This window comes from Hemibagrus wyckioides, linkage group LG06, assembly GCF_019097595.1.
Source record: "Hemibagrus wyckioides isolate EC202008001 linkage group LG06, SWU_Hwy_1.0, whole genome shotgun sequence".
Lineage (NCBI taxonomy): Eukaryota > Metazoa > Chordata > Actinopteri > Siluriformes > Bagridae > Hemibagrus > Hemibagrus wyckioides.
The window spans coordinates 21,735,322-21,750,728 of record NC_080715.1 but is presented as its reverse complement, the minus strand read 5'-3'; the positions used below and the strand labels follow the sequence as shown (position 1 = coordinate 21,750,728).

The window sequence follows — 15,407 nt, the reverse complement described above, 5'->3', positions numbered from 1 at the left end:
CTTCTCTACTCCTCCTGTACATGAGGGACTGAAATGCTTACTGAGTTAATTAGTGTCCTGCTCAAAATCCACAGAAGATCAGTTGTCTCTTACTCGGTCCCTCCCAGTGACTCTGCTGTAACGGGTCTCATGAGCAGCTCGCTTTTCAAACAGCTGAGTGTGTGAGGGCAGAGTTTGGGAATGTGGTGACTGCAGTTGGAGCAGCTGTCAGTGTGTGCTCACACTCTCCTCACTGTGTACGGGAGATACAGGAACTAGTAGCAAGGATGTGTTTCAGGACTCATCCAGGCAGAAAGGCATCATTCGTAAGGTAAGCCAAGGATACAAGTCTGTTTAGAGCTTATACTTCAACTGTCCAGTGTTTATTGCAATTGTTTATGGAAATACGCTCCTTCCATTTGTGTGAGGGAGAGGTGGGGTCAGTGAAGTAAATGTTGCAAGAAGTTATGTAGTGGAAAAGAAATGAGAAATCTAAATGTTAGTCTTTGCTCTCTCTCTCTCTCTCTCTCTCTCTCTCTCTCTCTCTCTCTCTCCCCCTCCCGCTGGCTATAACACTTAATGGAATATATTAATCACTGATCTTTCCGTGTGATTTGTCCTGTGGCAAATGTGAGAGTTTGTGCATGTGCCTGGCTTTGTGTGCTACTGTGAATTTAAATGAGAACGCTTCAGAGATTGTGACTGAGCCAGTAAAAAGAAAGACAAGACAATGACTACAGACACAAACTGTTTGTTTTGTTCTTTTTTTTTTTCTTTTTGCTTCACACCAGTAATGACTGGTCAGGATGTGAGAGCTAAAATCTAATATCGAACAGCTTGACAATTAAACAATTAATGTCGAGAAATGCATTGTAGCATGTGGCATTTTGAAGGCATAAAATGAGGCAAAGGATTATAGACACACACACACACAGACAGACACACACACACACAGACACACACACAGACACGATTGTGTTTGTGTATTTATTGAAAGCACAGCCTAAAACACTGCCTAAGTGTGTGTGTGTGTGTGTAATCCTTTGCCCCACATTATGCCATCAAAATGCCACTTGATTTAATGTACAGCAGATTGCTTTTTATTTCCTTATTATTCTATTTTTGGATTGTTATTTTATTTTACTTTTGAATCCTTTTTGATTATATTTTTGAATACTTTATTCATTATTTTTTAAATCTTGTTTTATCTCAATTTCTTCTCTTTTCTTTTCTTTTCTTTTCTTTACTTTTCTTTTCTTTTCTTTTCTTTTCTTTTCTTTTCTTTTCTTTTCTTTTCTTTTCTTTTCTTTTCTACTCACACTGTGTGTAATTGTGTATGTGAAGAATAAAATTTGTATTTGAAACACTGCAAAGATGGTAACCAGAAAAGCAAAGGAAAAAACATTAATCTTATGGTTGTTTTATGTGCATATTTTGTTTTTTGTACTCCTTTTTTTAAATTGATTGGACAAAGTGTGCATAACCTATTCCTAAAAGTATCTATTAAATCTTTTAGGTTCTCCTTCAATGGTATTCAGTGGTAAAAAGGATGAAAGAGATCACCTCAGAGAGTAAACACTGATATGTTGCATGAATCTACAGTCTGAGCTAGAAAGAAATCAGCCAAGGCTTGCTTCTTCATACCATTCTGTACATTTCCTTATGATTATTAGTTTTGCTGTAGAGACTGGTTCCATAAAAGTAAAGAACAAAAACAATACCCTTCGAAGCCTTATTTTAGCCCTGCTTGCCCATTAATACCAGCAACTCCTGCTCCAAACACACAGAAGGTCCAGTTCACCTCAGATAAAGATTGTCATGTATTGGACACAAAGAAGCACATTGTATTTTAAGAAATTACATTTAAATTTTCATTATGATGACAGCAACACACCAAATTCCTAGTTTTAAATGAAGTTACCACAGTAATATCTCTCAGAGGACTGATAGCTTGGGGTAAATGTCTATATTCAGCTGCTTGCTGATTTAGCCTAGCTAGGTAAAACAGTACATTTGATCTAAGTGTCATTCAATTGCTCTGGAAATATCTTCAAGTCCATTTCACAAGAAAAGGAAAGCAAAGCATCTTGGCCAGCAAAAAAAGAAAAAAAAAATCAGACACGTGCCAGTTACTAAGCTAGCTAGCCATTTTGATAATGTACTAACCTGATGTCATTCAACACACCTTACAGTGTTCACTTTACCTTTTCTGAAGGTTATCAGTAACAGATATCCATCACAGAATGATAAGCGTTTGCTAGACTCTACCACAGTTCCCAGTTAGCGTTGATACAGCTCCTCTGTGTTTTTTGAGTAAATAAGTGTCCTATGATTTCTAAACAGGATCAACACAGCTGAGCTATATATTTTTTACAGGGAGGATGTAGAAAATTATGAAAAAAAAGATGAGAACTGAAACTCCGATGTCCTTTACATTCAAATTGTTCATTGGACCTGTTCATATGACCTGGGGCCAAACACTTATTTGAAATCAGGTCACTTTACACACTTCTAAGACAATGCATCAACATTTTCTCTCTTTGTGCTGCTAGTAGTAAATGAGACAAGCTGATTTACTTCAGCCTTCAGGTTCTCTGTGCCATAGTGGTTAGTTTCTCATGGTTTATTTGAAACAGGCTTGCCAACAGCTCTTTTCTTCTACTCTCTATTCTCTCTGTCTCACACACCCACACCCACACCCACACACACACACACACAGAGTGATGGGGTGATCTAGGCCTGGATCATGCTGACTGATCACCGTAACGTGTGTAATCACATTGCTGGCAGCCTGGTGAGTTGGTGAGTGGGCGTGACGGAGTGGAGTGGTAGGAGTGATTATTAAACATTCGGCAGCAGGAGCAGCTCAAACAGGCCTGCCATCGGTTCAGCTAGGTGAACGGCAAAGGGATTTTAATTGGTATCTCTGATGCTCCACTTGAGACCTGGAGTCAATAAAGTTGGAGAGGGCTGTCAAGGAAGTCACTTATGTGAGTTATGTGTGGGAGGTGCATGCATGGCATGGGGTAATACCTTATCATATCTGACACAGTATTTAATTTAATTGATTTGTTTGGAACTTTTAACAACTGAATTAAAGTCTCCAACAGTTAAAAATGTGTATTAAGAAACAAGCATCTATCTATCTATCTATCTATCTATCTATCTATCTATCTATCTATCTATCTATCTATCTATCTATCTATCTATCTATCTATCTATCTATCTATCTATCTATCTATCTATCTATCTATCTATCTATCTGTAAGAGGTATCCAGTCAGCAGTTAATTATTGTTTGCAGAAACACATTGTTGAGAAAGGTCAAAGAAGAATGGCTCACCTATGGTACGCAGAAAGGCATTTTATAATATGCTGAACCCTGCGGCAGATGGGCTGCAACAGCAGAATCCCACATCAGATTCCACTCCTGTCCTCCAAGAACAGGCTTCTGACATGTGCCCACAGACATGTTTCCCAATGCTGGTCATTAATTACCCCCTGTCCTGCATGTTTCAGAATTTTCCTCGTTCTAACACAATTGATTAATTAATCAGCCAATTAACAGATTCAAATGGTGTTTTGGGAAGTGTGAAAGATGGGAAAATGTGCAAGGCAGGGGGTTGTCCAGGTTCCCAGGTCCAGGGTTGGAATCCTGTGAGCTAGGATGTTTTATAGTAGATAAAGTGTGAGAAGACTTTGGTTGTGACAACAAAAACACAACTGTAAAGCCAGTTGTCATGCAGCGGTGTCGTTTCAACAAATTTATCAAATCATCTGCATTTCACTTGGGGCTTTCATAGAGAATATTTGGGAAATATTTACACAGTGGTGGTGGGGGGTAATGTAGCACAGTAATTGGGTATTAGTGTGTGTGTGTGTGTGTGTGTGTGTGTGAATGGGCAGGACCAAAATATCCTTACTATGAAGAAAAAACAGAGGCAACCTTGTCAGGGAGAACAGGCTATACAGCAAGCAACAGCTATTTTTCATCTGTAAGGGTAAAATGTTTTATTTGTGGTTACTGTAAGTGTACAAATTATTACACATAGGTTTTATTACATATACATTTAATGTACATGGACATAACTTACATATATATTACAGATAAGTAGTTACATGCATACAGTATGTTCTTACCTTGAACATATAAAAACGGATGTACCTATATACATAAATGCAGGTCACACAAATATGTGTGTGTGTGTGTGTGTAAAGGAGAGAGAGAGAGAGAGAGAGAGAGAGAGACTGAATAACAGAGATTATACAGAACCATTGTCACAGCTGGCAAGCGTTTTTCTGCATTACTCAGAATAGCAGAGTGGCCTTTGGGGTGTTCACTAAAAATAACCCTACTCCCTTTTACCTCTGCTAGCGGCATAAAAGCCATTGTTAAATGCCTGAGAAAGACATTCTCACGCATTCCTTTTATGATGGATTTCTGCAATTAGTTTCTACAATGATTTTTCTCAAAATTGACATCCTAGACCTTATGTACCTACGGATTGTAAGATGAGAATTGCTATTAGCTTAAATGAATTGATGTGTAGTGTATGTATTAGTATACAAGAAGTAGCAAAATGAAGGAAAAATTAAAGGACACTGGAAGAATAATGACTGACAACCATGTTGATAAGAAAACAGAAACCTAATCAGAAAGATGCTTAAATATTATTCACGCAGCTTCCAGTGGGGTCCTGATTACACTCTTTTTTTTAAGCACTCACCCAATCATACACACTCATACACAGTGTACAGAGGAAAATACTGGATATTTATATTACTTATAATACATAATTATATACATACTTAAAGTTACTGTAAAGCCATCTTTTTTCCCTCTATAATTAATTAAGATTTCATGATTCCATATATAGGACATCTCATTTTATTGCAGCTCCTTTAATATATATTATATATGCTGTTATACACCGATCAGGTGTAACATTATGATCACCTGCATAATATTGGTGTTGGTCCCCCTTTTGCTCCCAAAACAGCCCTGACCCATCATGCACTATGTATTCTGACACCTTTCTATCAGAACCAGCATTAACTTCTTCAGCAATTTGAGCAACAGTAGCTTGTCTGTTGGATCGGATCACACGGGTCAGCCCTCATTCCCCACATAAATCAATGAGTCTTGGCCGCCCATGACCCTGTCGCCTGTTCTCCACTGTTCCTTCCTTGGACCACTTTTGATAGATACTGACCACTGCAGACCGGGAACACCCCACAAGAGCTGCAGTTTTGGAGATGTTCTGATCCAGTCGTCTAGCCATCACAATTTGGCCCTTGTCAAACTCACTTGAATCCGTACGCTTACCAATTTTTCCTGCTTCTAACACATCAACTTTGAGGACAAAATGTTCACTTGCTGCCTAATATATCCCACCCACTAACAGGTGCCATGATGAGGAGATAATCAGTGTTATTCACTTCACCTCTCACTGCTCATAATGTTATGGCTGATCGGTGTATATGTGGCACATTATTAATTTGTCAATAAATGGAAATATAGGTAAGGAATATAACAATTATCTTTCAACATTAACAGCTTCTTAGTGCTTTAAGTAACAGTATAAGCATATGCTTACTTCATATTGTAGGTGTAAACTGCTCTTCCTTAATAACTAACATTCTAATTTTCTGGAAATTGATTAGTAAAATGAATGAAATATGCTTTTAATCTTAAAAAGCAAAATATATATGAACACATAATGAGAGAACGTCAGAAATCACTGCAGATGTCGGTGCTTATTGGTTAAAGTGTTGGACTACTGATCGAAAGGTTGCGAGTTCAAATCCCAGATCCACCAAGCTGCCACTGCTGGGCCCCTGAACAAGGCCCTTAATGCTCAATTGCTCAGGTGCATAAAAAGTGATAAAAAGTCACTCGGCATCTGCCAAATGCCAGAAATGTAAATGTAGAGTGCTGTAGGGGTTCAGTGGATGTTGTATCTTACAGTGCAAGTATTCTGTGTTTATGCCAGGTACAAAGATAACTAGATACCTAAACTCAATTACTCAAAAAACACATGATCTGGGTATTAAAGGAGACAAAACCAGAAACAAATGGTGAGTAAAAATGGATATTTAGATCCATTCACAAACAGTTCCAAAAACTGATAACACTTAAGTCTGAAGCAGTTAGACCAATATGCTGCTAACATTTCCAGACATTTCTGAACTGCTGTGTTCACTAACTATAAACACACTTACACCACAGCACTGTTCCCTTTCCTTTAAATAACAGCATGTCTCTGACTGTAGCTGTCTGCAAGCTTTGTATTAATGAGCTCACAATTAAATATCCTTTCTACAGAAACAAGGTACAGATGCATTTATATGGTGGTTGTTCCATAACATAACACATAACTATAAATGATTCAAACATACATGTTGTTCCTTGGCACATTACTGTAGTATAAGAGGAATAAAACAACTCTGGGTGGTTGATTATTTTCCTGTAACAGCACAGGTTTTTTTCTCTTTAATTAACTGTGAATTAATGTCTAATATGTGACCCTGTGGTCTTTCAAAGCTTTTTATTTTTCCAGACAGATATCTGAACATTGTAGTTTGTTATCTAGTTCAATGCTAGTTCATGAACTGATAGGAAAGGTGTCTGTAAATTGCACTTTGTCTAACAGGAGCCATTTGAGTAATGAGCAATGACATCCTCAAGTGAGCCCTGGGGAAGTATGAACTGGATGGCTGGTGTTATTAATGACCATTAGATGACCTTTTTATCTGTGGATCTCTTTTTCATTATGCTAAAAGGACTAATAAATGTCTAGAACATTTGTGGTCCAGATGCTTGTAGTACTGGTCATGCTTGTAGACAGTGATGTATTGCAGTCTTTCAGAAGGGCAGGCGTTACTTTTTCTACCATTTAAAGCCACTTTCTATTTATGTTGGTGATTCACAGGAAGTATTAGGATTTTATCCAGCTCTTATAGCCCTAATCAGTGGGTTATCTCATTTGGCTGTGTCTACCTATAGAAAATCTGGTTGTATATTTTTCTTTTTGGCCACTGTAACAAACCTTGTGCTGTGATTAAATACATCACCATGATTTTTTTTAAAGTAAAATGAACAGAACTTTGCATTTTTCATCAGATCTCTCTCCCCTCCCCTCTGTCTCTTGCTCTACAGTCCAGAAGCATAGACCTTGAAAACTGACAGCCATTACTACATATGCATTTCCCAGGAGTATCTAAGCCCTGACATTTGTAACATACAAAGACAATCACATTTTGCTTCACATGTCATCCTCAGGTGCAATTCTTTTTACCATCGTCTCCACGCTGGCATTTAGTGTAAATAAGGATGCCATTGTTCTTCTTTTCACCTTGTACACGAGGCCCTCTATCTGCCAAAAGCTCTCTTCTGTCTTTTATTTAAAGCTTGGAGAAACATGGCAGGGATGAAAAGGTAGATGTCACCATTCATTTTGTTTCAGTCACTGCAAATTTCCTTTTTGACCTCCCAACCTTTCAGGGCTGACTCTCTAGAGGCTGAAACTGGGACAGGAGCTGACAATTCTACCTGCCCCAGGTGTGTGTGTGTGTGTGTGTATGTGTGTTTTGCTGTTTATAGCTGCAGGGGGTCTGGTAGTAGTACAGGTTGAGGCGAGAGGAGTCTGAGCTCCTGCAGTGATCCAGAATGGTTGTTGACAATCTATAAGGCATGACCTTGTGTAAATAACACATGTAAAGGGTAAAGTATAATGTTCACTGACATATTACGCCTCTGAATAGATCCCCTTTTCTAACCATTTTCATTTCCAGTTGTCTTCAGGTTGGCCTGAAAGGTCTCTAATTTTCATGCATTGTTTACAAAGCTGGAGTCTTGTAGGCAATTTTAACCATGTCACTGTTTTATATCCTACTTTCTATACAGATGGTAACATCTGGATTTAATCTTTGTTTCTGATTTTATTAATAGAAACTCTCTCTCTCTGACATCTTTATTTCATCTTAATCATTTCTCTTCTGTACTCCTCCTCCCCTGTGGCACTGGATGAGTGGATTTGTTTTGAGTGAAAGTGGTTCACGCAAAACAATGACTGCAACATAAGACAACCTACATACATTACATTACATACACATATGTTGCATTTGAGGCGAACTGCCTCTAACCTAGTAAGAACCACCAAATCCACCCCCTGAAATTGCTCTTTATCCCGTCAAACTTGGAGTAGTCTACTCATATATACAGACTGCCAATTAAATGTGATGCCAGATCAGAGAACTCTGTCAGGCTTGGCTGTGCATGTTACATATTCAACATTTACATGCAAAATGTCTATTTGCACAAAAAACACATAGGTACACATATGTACACTCACATGTACACACTCATTCACACACATTCTTCTAACCCTCCAGTTAGTAGAAGATGGAGGCTGTCATGGTTGTTTGCTTGCTGGAAAATAGAGGTCAGATTATCAAGGCTAATTTGTGGTCAGTGAAATGCAATTGAAGTTAAACTGTCAGGATTGCAGGATCCGCACTGCAGCACCAGCTTCTCCCGCTCCTAATCCCTTGCTCTCTTTCCAATCCGTTTTTTCATTAAACCTCCATTTTTATACCTTTCCCTCCTATTTGTGTCCATTCTTCATGTCTCCAAATCTACTCTTCTATCCCTCGCATCCTTTATCTTCCTATCTACCCTCCTTTCGTCTCTATTTTCCTCTTCCCTCCTTTTTCTCGGTCTCATGGGTGAAGGTGTGTGAGGGTACGAGCGCGTGTGATGGGTAACGCAGAAGTGTGTGGCGACTGCGCGCGGCCGTGATAGAAGGAGAGAGGGGGCGTGGTCGCGTCTGTGGGCGGGGCTAATGTCGCGTCACTCAGCGGCATTACGGCAGCACGTGCTGCGGTCATGGTCGCGCAGAGGAGCGGCGTTGAGGAGGAGAGGCGCCGCTGCTGCATCCTGACGCCGAGAAAGAGAGGGAATTAGAGAGAGAGAGAGAGAGAGAGTGGGTGAGTGAGTCAGTCGGAGAGAGAGAGAGAGGAGAGAGAGAAAGGCAGGCTGGAGGCGAGAACCGGCTCTGCAACCCTTGCGCGCGTGAATAATGCACACGGCGGTGAAGACGAGCTAAATGCTGCATTTTGCCGGTTTGTAGCCTGTCGCTCCGGCGCCCTGACAAGGAGAACATGTCACACTACCGCTTCATCAAATGCTGTAAGTACCGCGCCACTTTCCTGCTGCATGTCCTCACTTTGGCAATGATGTCATCGCAGCAGCGCGCGCCTTCCTGCAGAGGATTGATGTATGTGTGTGCGCGCGCGTGTGTGTATGGACTGCGCGTGTACATCTGTAATGATTACGACTAAAAACAGGCTTTTCCTTACTGTATTGCACCCTTTCTGCACATGGTGTGTGCATGTTGCCATGGAGCAGCATCCTCAAAGCCTTTTTGGAGAGCTTGTAACGTGTGTGTGTGTGTGTGAGAGAGTGAGTGAGTGAAGTAGCTGCAGGATGCGGCAGCCATGCAAAAGTTGAGCGGTGATTGCGGCAGGTGTGAAGAGATCTCCCATGGGTGTCTGGGGGAACTTCGGGGAAACAGTGTGACAGTCTGACAGCCACGGCAGGCTATTCGCACGTTGGGATGTGTGTGCGGGTGCATGTGAAGGAAAGAAGGATGGGACTGACATGAAAAGAGAGATAGAGACTGGTAAGATAAAGGGGTAATGAATGAGAAGAATGAAAGCGTGTGATGTGGGAGAGAAAGAGAACAGAGAGATGCTCAAAGACAAAAAGGGATTTTCAGAGATTGTTTTGTGGCACAGCTGGATGAAAGGAGGTTGTTAAACTCCACCATTTACCCCGCCTCTCTTTTTATCTGCATTCACAAAATGCACTCCTTCATCTCTCCTTTTTTCAGCTTGACAGGTTGCTCATCAGCAGCTCATTGCAGGGACACACACACATACACACACACACACACACACACACATGCACATCCTATCTTGGTGCTAATCTTCCATTGACACAATTATAATGCATTATAAATGCTATATCTACACCTACACCTAAATCTAACACTAATGGCTGTTTTAGTCTTTTATATGGAAAGCTGCAGCTTACCAAAAAAACAGTGTTCCTTATGGGCACCAGTTAAATGTCCTCACAATGCCAAAACTGTCAGTTATTCTTATCCTTGTGTGGGCATTTTGTCCTCATCAAGATACACACACACACACACACACACGTCAACAGATGGACCAAGTATTCACAGCCGTTCAGGCTAACATACTGAACTGCACTCATACTGGAAGGACTGTTATGGGAAGAGACAGCACTGCTGTTTCACATACCCATCACCCCCCCTACCCCACACACATGCTAGCATAAAGCATAGCAAGGTAATATGGTAATAATAATAAGGTAATAACTAGTAAAGCAGCTAAGAAAGCAAAAGGTTTTTTTTTACAAGACCAGTCAATTTGTGGTTTTGTGGGCATTAGTTCCCATCCTATATATATATATATATATATATATATATATATATATATATATATATATATACTATTAAGAAGTTTTGAAAGCTACATATTCTCTTTTGCATGAATCTCAACCAGAAGTAAAGTTCTAGCACTTTAAAATGTGATCACCCCAAGAGTGAGAAGAAAAGGAGAAAATTTCAGTCCAAGATTCCATTCCGACTGAGACTGAGAAGCATCACAGACATTTTGACAGCGTTATCTGATTATAAACCGAATTGATTATGCCATGTAGCTAACCGTCAGCTGTAGCTGCCTCTCTCTTTCTCTCATCCAGTGTGATTGGACAGCTTGGGACTCTTTTACATCCAGTGCCAGAGACAACCTGAAGGAGAAACGACAAGGTTGCACAGTCAGGTGCAGAGCTGGCAGATCACAGACTGGACTGTGTGTATGTGTGTGTGTGGTTTTGTTTAGGCAGTGTGCAGCAGAGGGAGTGATGGATTTGCCTGCTGTGCATTTATGTGGCTGTAAGCAGTGCGAGAATACACGAGGCTCGGACTCGCTGTGTGGGTGTGTAATTGTGAAGCAACACTTTATATCAGCAGAAAAGCACACTCGTCAGGCTTTGTGTCAGTTTGTATGTGTATGTGCGTGTGAGACTCGTTTCTCATGCAGATGCCCCACAGGGTTTGATGAGTAGTGTAAGAGACATGAGAGAGGTTAAACATCCAGCGCTGTCTCTTCCCATAGCAGTCCTTCCAGGATGAATACAGTTCAACATCTTAGTCTGAACGTCTGTGTATGCTGCGTCCAGCTGTTGATGTGTGTGTGTATATATGTGTGTGAGTGTGTGTGTGTGTACGTGAGTGCGAGTATTTGTGTGTGCATGCGAAACAAAGATATGTCTATTCATACAGTCTAATTTAAGCATGTGTCTGTTATTAACTGCAGCCTGTGTCGGATATGGCAGTCTAAATCAATACCTTATATCCTGGAGAACAGGGGGAAGAACTGTTGAGGAAAAATATATATATTTCCTAAGAAGCATACTTCCTGTTCATATAAATAGCTGATATTTAAGAATCTCATGCACTGTATCATACTCTGTTCTTGAGCTGTGCAATAAGGGCAGAACAGAATATTATGATACTGGTCCAATATTAGTTTTTCTTCTACTCTACAAACTCAAGCTTTTGTATTTTACAGTGTGTTTTTAATACTGTTTTGCTGTCACTTTTTTTAAGCAAATCTAAATATTGTGATAATTAGACTTACTGGGAAAATATTTTAAATGAATGTATGTATTTTAATATACAATGTATTTACTGTATGCCTATCATTAATCCAGAGTACTAATTGCAAAAATCAATATAGTGATGATATTAAGAAATAGTCCATTATGCAGACCTACTGTGTTCATGTTCAGGTCACATGACATAACGCTGCCCTGCCCAAAGGCTCCATGTTTTACTATATTCTATAAACCAGTTATGGAGTCTGTGAGTACTGGTGATAAAATCACTCCAGCTGAGAGGCGCTCACATATGATAAGGACAAATGTGTAAAGAAGGGGAACCGATGGTTGATAGGAGATGTTTCGATAAATGTTCAGTGGTAGTTAGAAATGCAATTGGAATTGAGCTGTGAATTCACATCTCTTATATTCGACTAGGTAACTTTTAAGACTGCAGCAGTTTAGCTTAAATGGTTCAGTTAGTGTCACCAAGAAGAACTCATAGCAAAGGGTCAAATCCAACCAAATAGGGTTAAACAGCTGAATCCATACCAACAAAACAGGTAACAATTTTTTTAAAAAAAAAACAGGATGCCTTGAAAGCTGGGAATTGGGGAATAAGACTGGCAGAAGTGGTGGAAAATTGACCTGATGGGCTTGGGTAGGACAGGAATTGGCTAGGCCGGACTTGGTTGTGTTGTATTGGATTTGGCTTGGACTGGACTAAGCTTGGACTAGATTGGCTTAGTGTGACAGACCATGGCTTGGTTTGATTTGGCTTGACTTGGCCTAGCCTGGACTGACCTGGTATGGACAGGGCTGGACTGGAATAGATTGGCTTGGCTTGGACTGCATTAGAATGGACTGGACTTGAATGGACCGTATGAGCTAGATTAATGGGTTTGGCTTGGGGTGGACAGAACTAGACTGGACTAGACTATGCAAGTTTGGATAGTAAAAAAAGAGGTTTTTCCTTAGGATGAGAACTACAGGTATGGCTTGGCATCTGATCCAAGTAACAATTACTCCAGTCCTAATTGCAGGAAGATTTAGGTTGTTCACTCTGAGGGCAGAAGTACTCCATAATACCATATCCCAGTATGCAGTGTGTGTCAGTCTGGACTGCTCCACTACTCTACTGTCCTACATAACTGCTGCTCTGAGATAGTGAGTGCAGGGAGTCATGAGCTAATTCTCTTCTGTTAATGATCCTCTGGCTCATGCCGCCATTGTGCTTTTTCATGTGTGTTAGTTTCCTTTCTACGTCAAAGATTTTGATTTTATAAATTAGCTACGTGCAGGGAGTTGGGAACGGAAGTTAAGGAAAGATTTCTCTTTCCTTTGCTTGACATTTTGTTGGAGGAGGCAAGCAGTGTGTCTTGCTGAGAATGTTATCAATCTCATTTGCTCTAGGTTTGACATTGCATAGAACATTCCTTTTAGTAGCTTTGTGTGTAATTCTACACTGCAGTCATCATAGACTCCCTGTGTGTGTTTTTTTGTTTGCGTATGTGCGTTTATGAACATGTTTACTCTGTTTGGTAAAGAAAGCGTAAACAACACTGTTTCATAAGCCTAGCATGTGTGTGAATGATTCACCTCAGTTCCCATAATGCTTAGCATTAGCATTATTTAGTGTTAGCTTCCATGGATACGATAATATGGAGATTTACTGTGAAAAGGTAAAATTGTGGAAGTTGAAAAGATCTCAGAGACAGATACAGAAAATAGAGGCACACTTATAACATTTATGACCATCACCTCAGAAAGGGAAATTGCTTCTGATGCATATACACATGACATGCTATGGTGGCACAGTGAGATCAGAATGTGTGGAATGATGAGAAAACATGCACAGTAGACAGCATGCCAGGTAATCTCATATACTGTACATCTCATTTACATTATACACATCTTCATGTATGCAGGTGTTTTACTATATTGTTCAGCAGGGTACCAATATCTGAGGAAGAGAGAAGCGGGAAAATACAGTGTGAAGATAAAATAAGTTAGACATGCTTTTGTCAAAGTTTGGTACAAACATAAAGACAGGTATTAAGATTTTCATGTAGTATTTCATGGAAAAAAATACGAAACAGTGAAAGAAATTATTCTGAAAAGTATGCTACCAAAAAAGCATATTTTAGTGTTAAATATTAAAATTGACTTCAACTTCCAAAGTCAGCATCCAGGTCAGTACTCCATGGTACCTCTTACACACAAATCCACCTATTAATCAAATGAAGCATGAAGTGCAAACTGGACACACATTTACAAATTACCTGTTGCCCATAGGATGGTAGATCCACCTGTTTCACCTGTTCTTTGTTTTCCTTTCAAAACATGCATAGAGATAGCCTAAACCTGTCCAAACACACACTGACTCTAGGTGTGTCCATGTGTGTGTCTATATGTGTGCATGTGTGAGTGCACAATAGACTGGTGTGTGTATTTCCACCTCAAGCCCACTCTACCTGGGATAGTCTCCTGATCCACTATGACCTTGACAAGGATAAAATGCTTCCTGAAAATGAATGAATAATAGTGTGTAGACACTAAACCCTATTACCTACATCTGAGATTTCAATGCAGTTGTGATGATTAAAGTAACTTTCTTTCATTGTTGTTATTTATGTTACTGAAAAACAGAGCTCACTGAATTTACATTTTATAAATGTGAATGTTGATTCCACATGACTGAATTGTGTAACATTAACACAGTTTGTTTTTATAAATCAGGCATGAATTGATCATATATTGATTGATCACATATCATATACACCGATCAGGCATAACATTATGACCACCTGCCTAATATCATGTTGGTCCCCCTTTTGCTGCTAAAACAGCCCTGACCCATCAAGGCATGGACTCCACTAGATCCCTGAAGGTGTGCTGTGGTATCTGGCACCAAGATGTTAGCAGCAGATCCTTTAAGTCCTGTAAGTTGTGAGGTGGGGTGGATCGGACTTGTTTGTCCAGCACATCCCACAGATGCTCTACTGGATTGAGATCTGGGGAATTTGGAGGCCAAGTCAACACCTCAAATTCGTTGTTGTGTTCATCAAACCATTCCAGAACTATTTTTGCTTTGTGGCACGGTGCATTATCCTGCTGAAAAAGGCCACAGTCATCAGGGAATACCATTTCCATGAAAGGGTGTACATGGTCTGCAACAATGCTTAGGTAGGTGGTACATGTCAAAGTAACATCCACATGGATGGCAGGACCCAAGGGTTCCCAGCAGAACATTGTCCAAAGCATGACACTAATCGGTGTGTATACATATATCAAATTTCTGAATAAAAGCGAACACTGAGCTAATTCACATTGCCGGAGTTCAGCAGCATCCACATTCATTACAACATGTTTTAATCAAGTATAAGCATGTATAAGCATATGTAATATGTTTAGCTAAATCTGACTCAACATATATTCTATTTTTATCAGTATTATTATTATACTTTCTATAATTATTCATAATCATTATTTAACTGCGAATGAAGCATAACCCTAACCCAGTTGCTTAATTGAGTTCAGATTCATTGTAGAGATGTGTCAGAAATGAAACTGATGATAAGGAAAGTCATTTCCTTGATTTTGAATATTCCTTGTTTTATAAACAAGGTTTGATGGTATGCAGCTTTGATGAATAAAGCCATTGTTCTGTGAAAAAGTAACTTTCACTAAACTTGTACATTCATACTTGATATTTCTCTTGATATTCTCTCTAACGTTCC

The 15,407-nt window shown here is 39.7% G+C and overlaps 1 protein-coding gene across 3 annotated transcripts in view; it reads left to right on the top strand.

The window, feature by feature from the left end:
- The window catches only part of myo16 (myosin XVI), a 122,705-nt gene that overhangs the window by 3,213 nt on the left and 104,085 nt on the right, over positions 1–15,407 (top strand). The window contains exon 1 of one of the 3 annotated variants that reach the window (XM_058393040.1): positions 8,810–9,168. The exons of 1 other annotated variant lie outside the window; for it this stretch is intronic. In XM_058393040.1, the coding sequence (XP_058249023.1) occupies positions 9,141–9,168 (28 nt within the window). In that variant the 5' untranslated portion in view covers positions 8,810–9,140. Of the gene's footprint in view, positions 1–8,809; positions 9,169–15,407 lie in introns of those variants that run through there. One more of the 3 variants, XM_058393042.1, reaches the window with a different exon arrangement.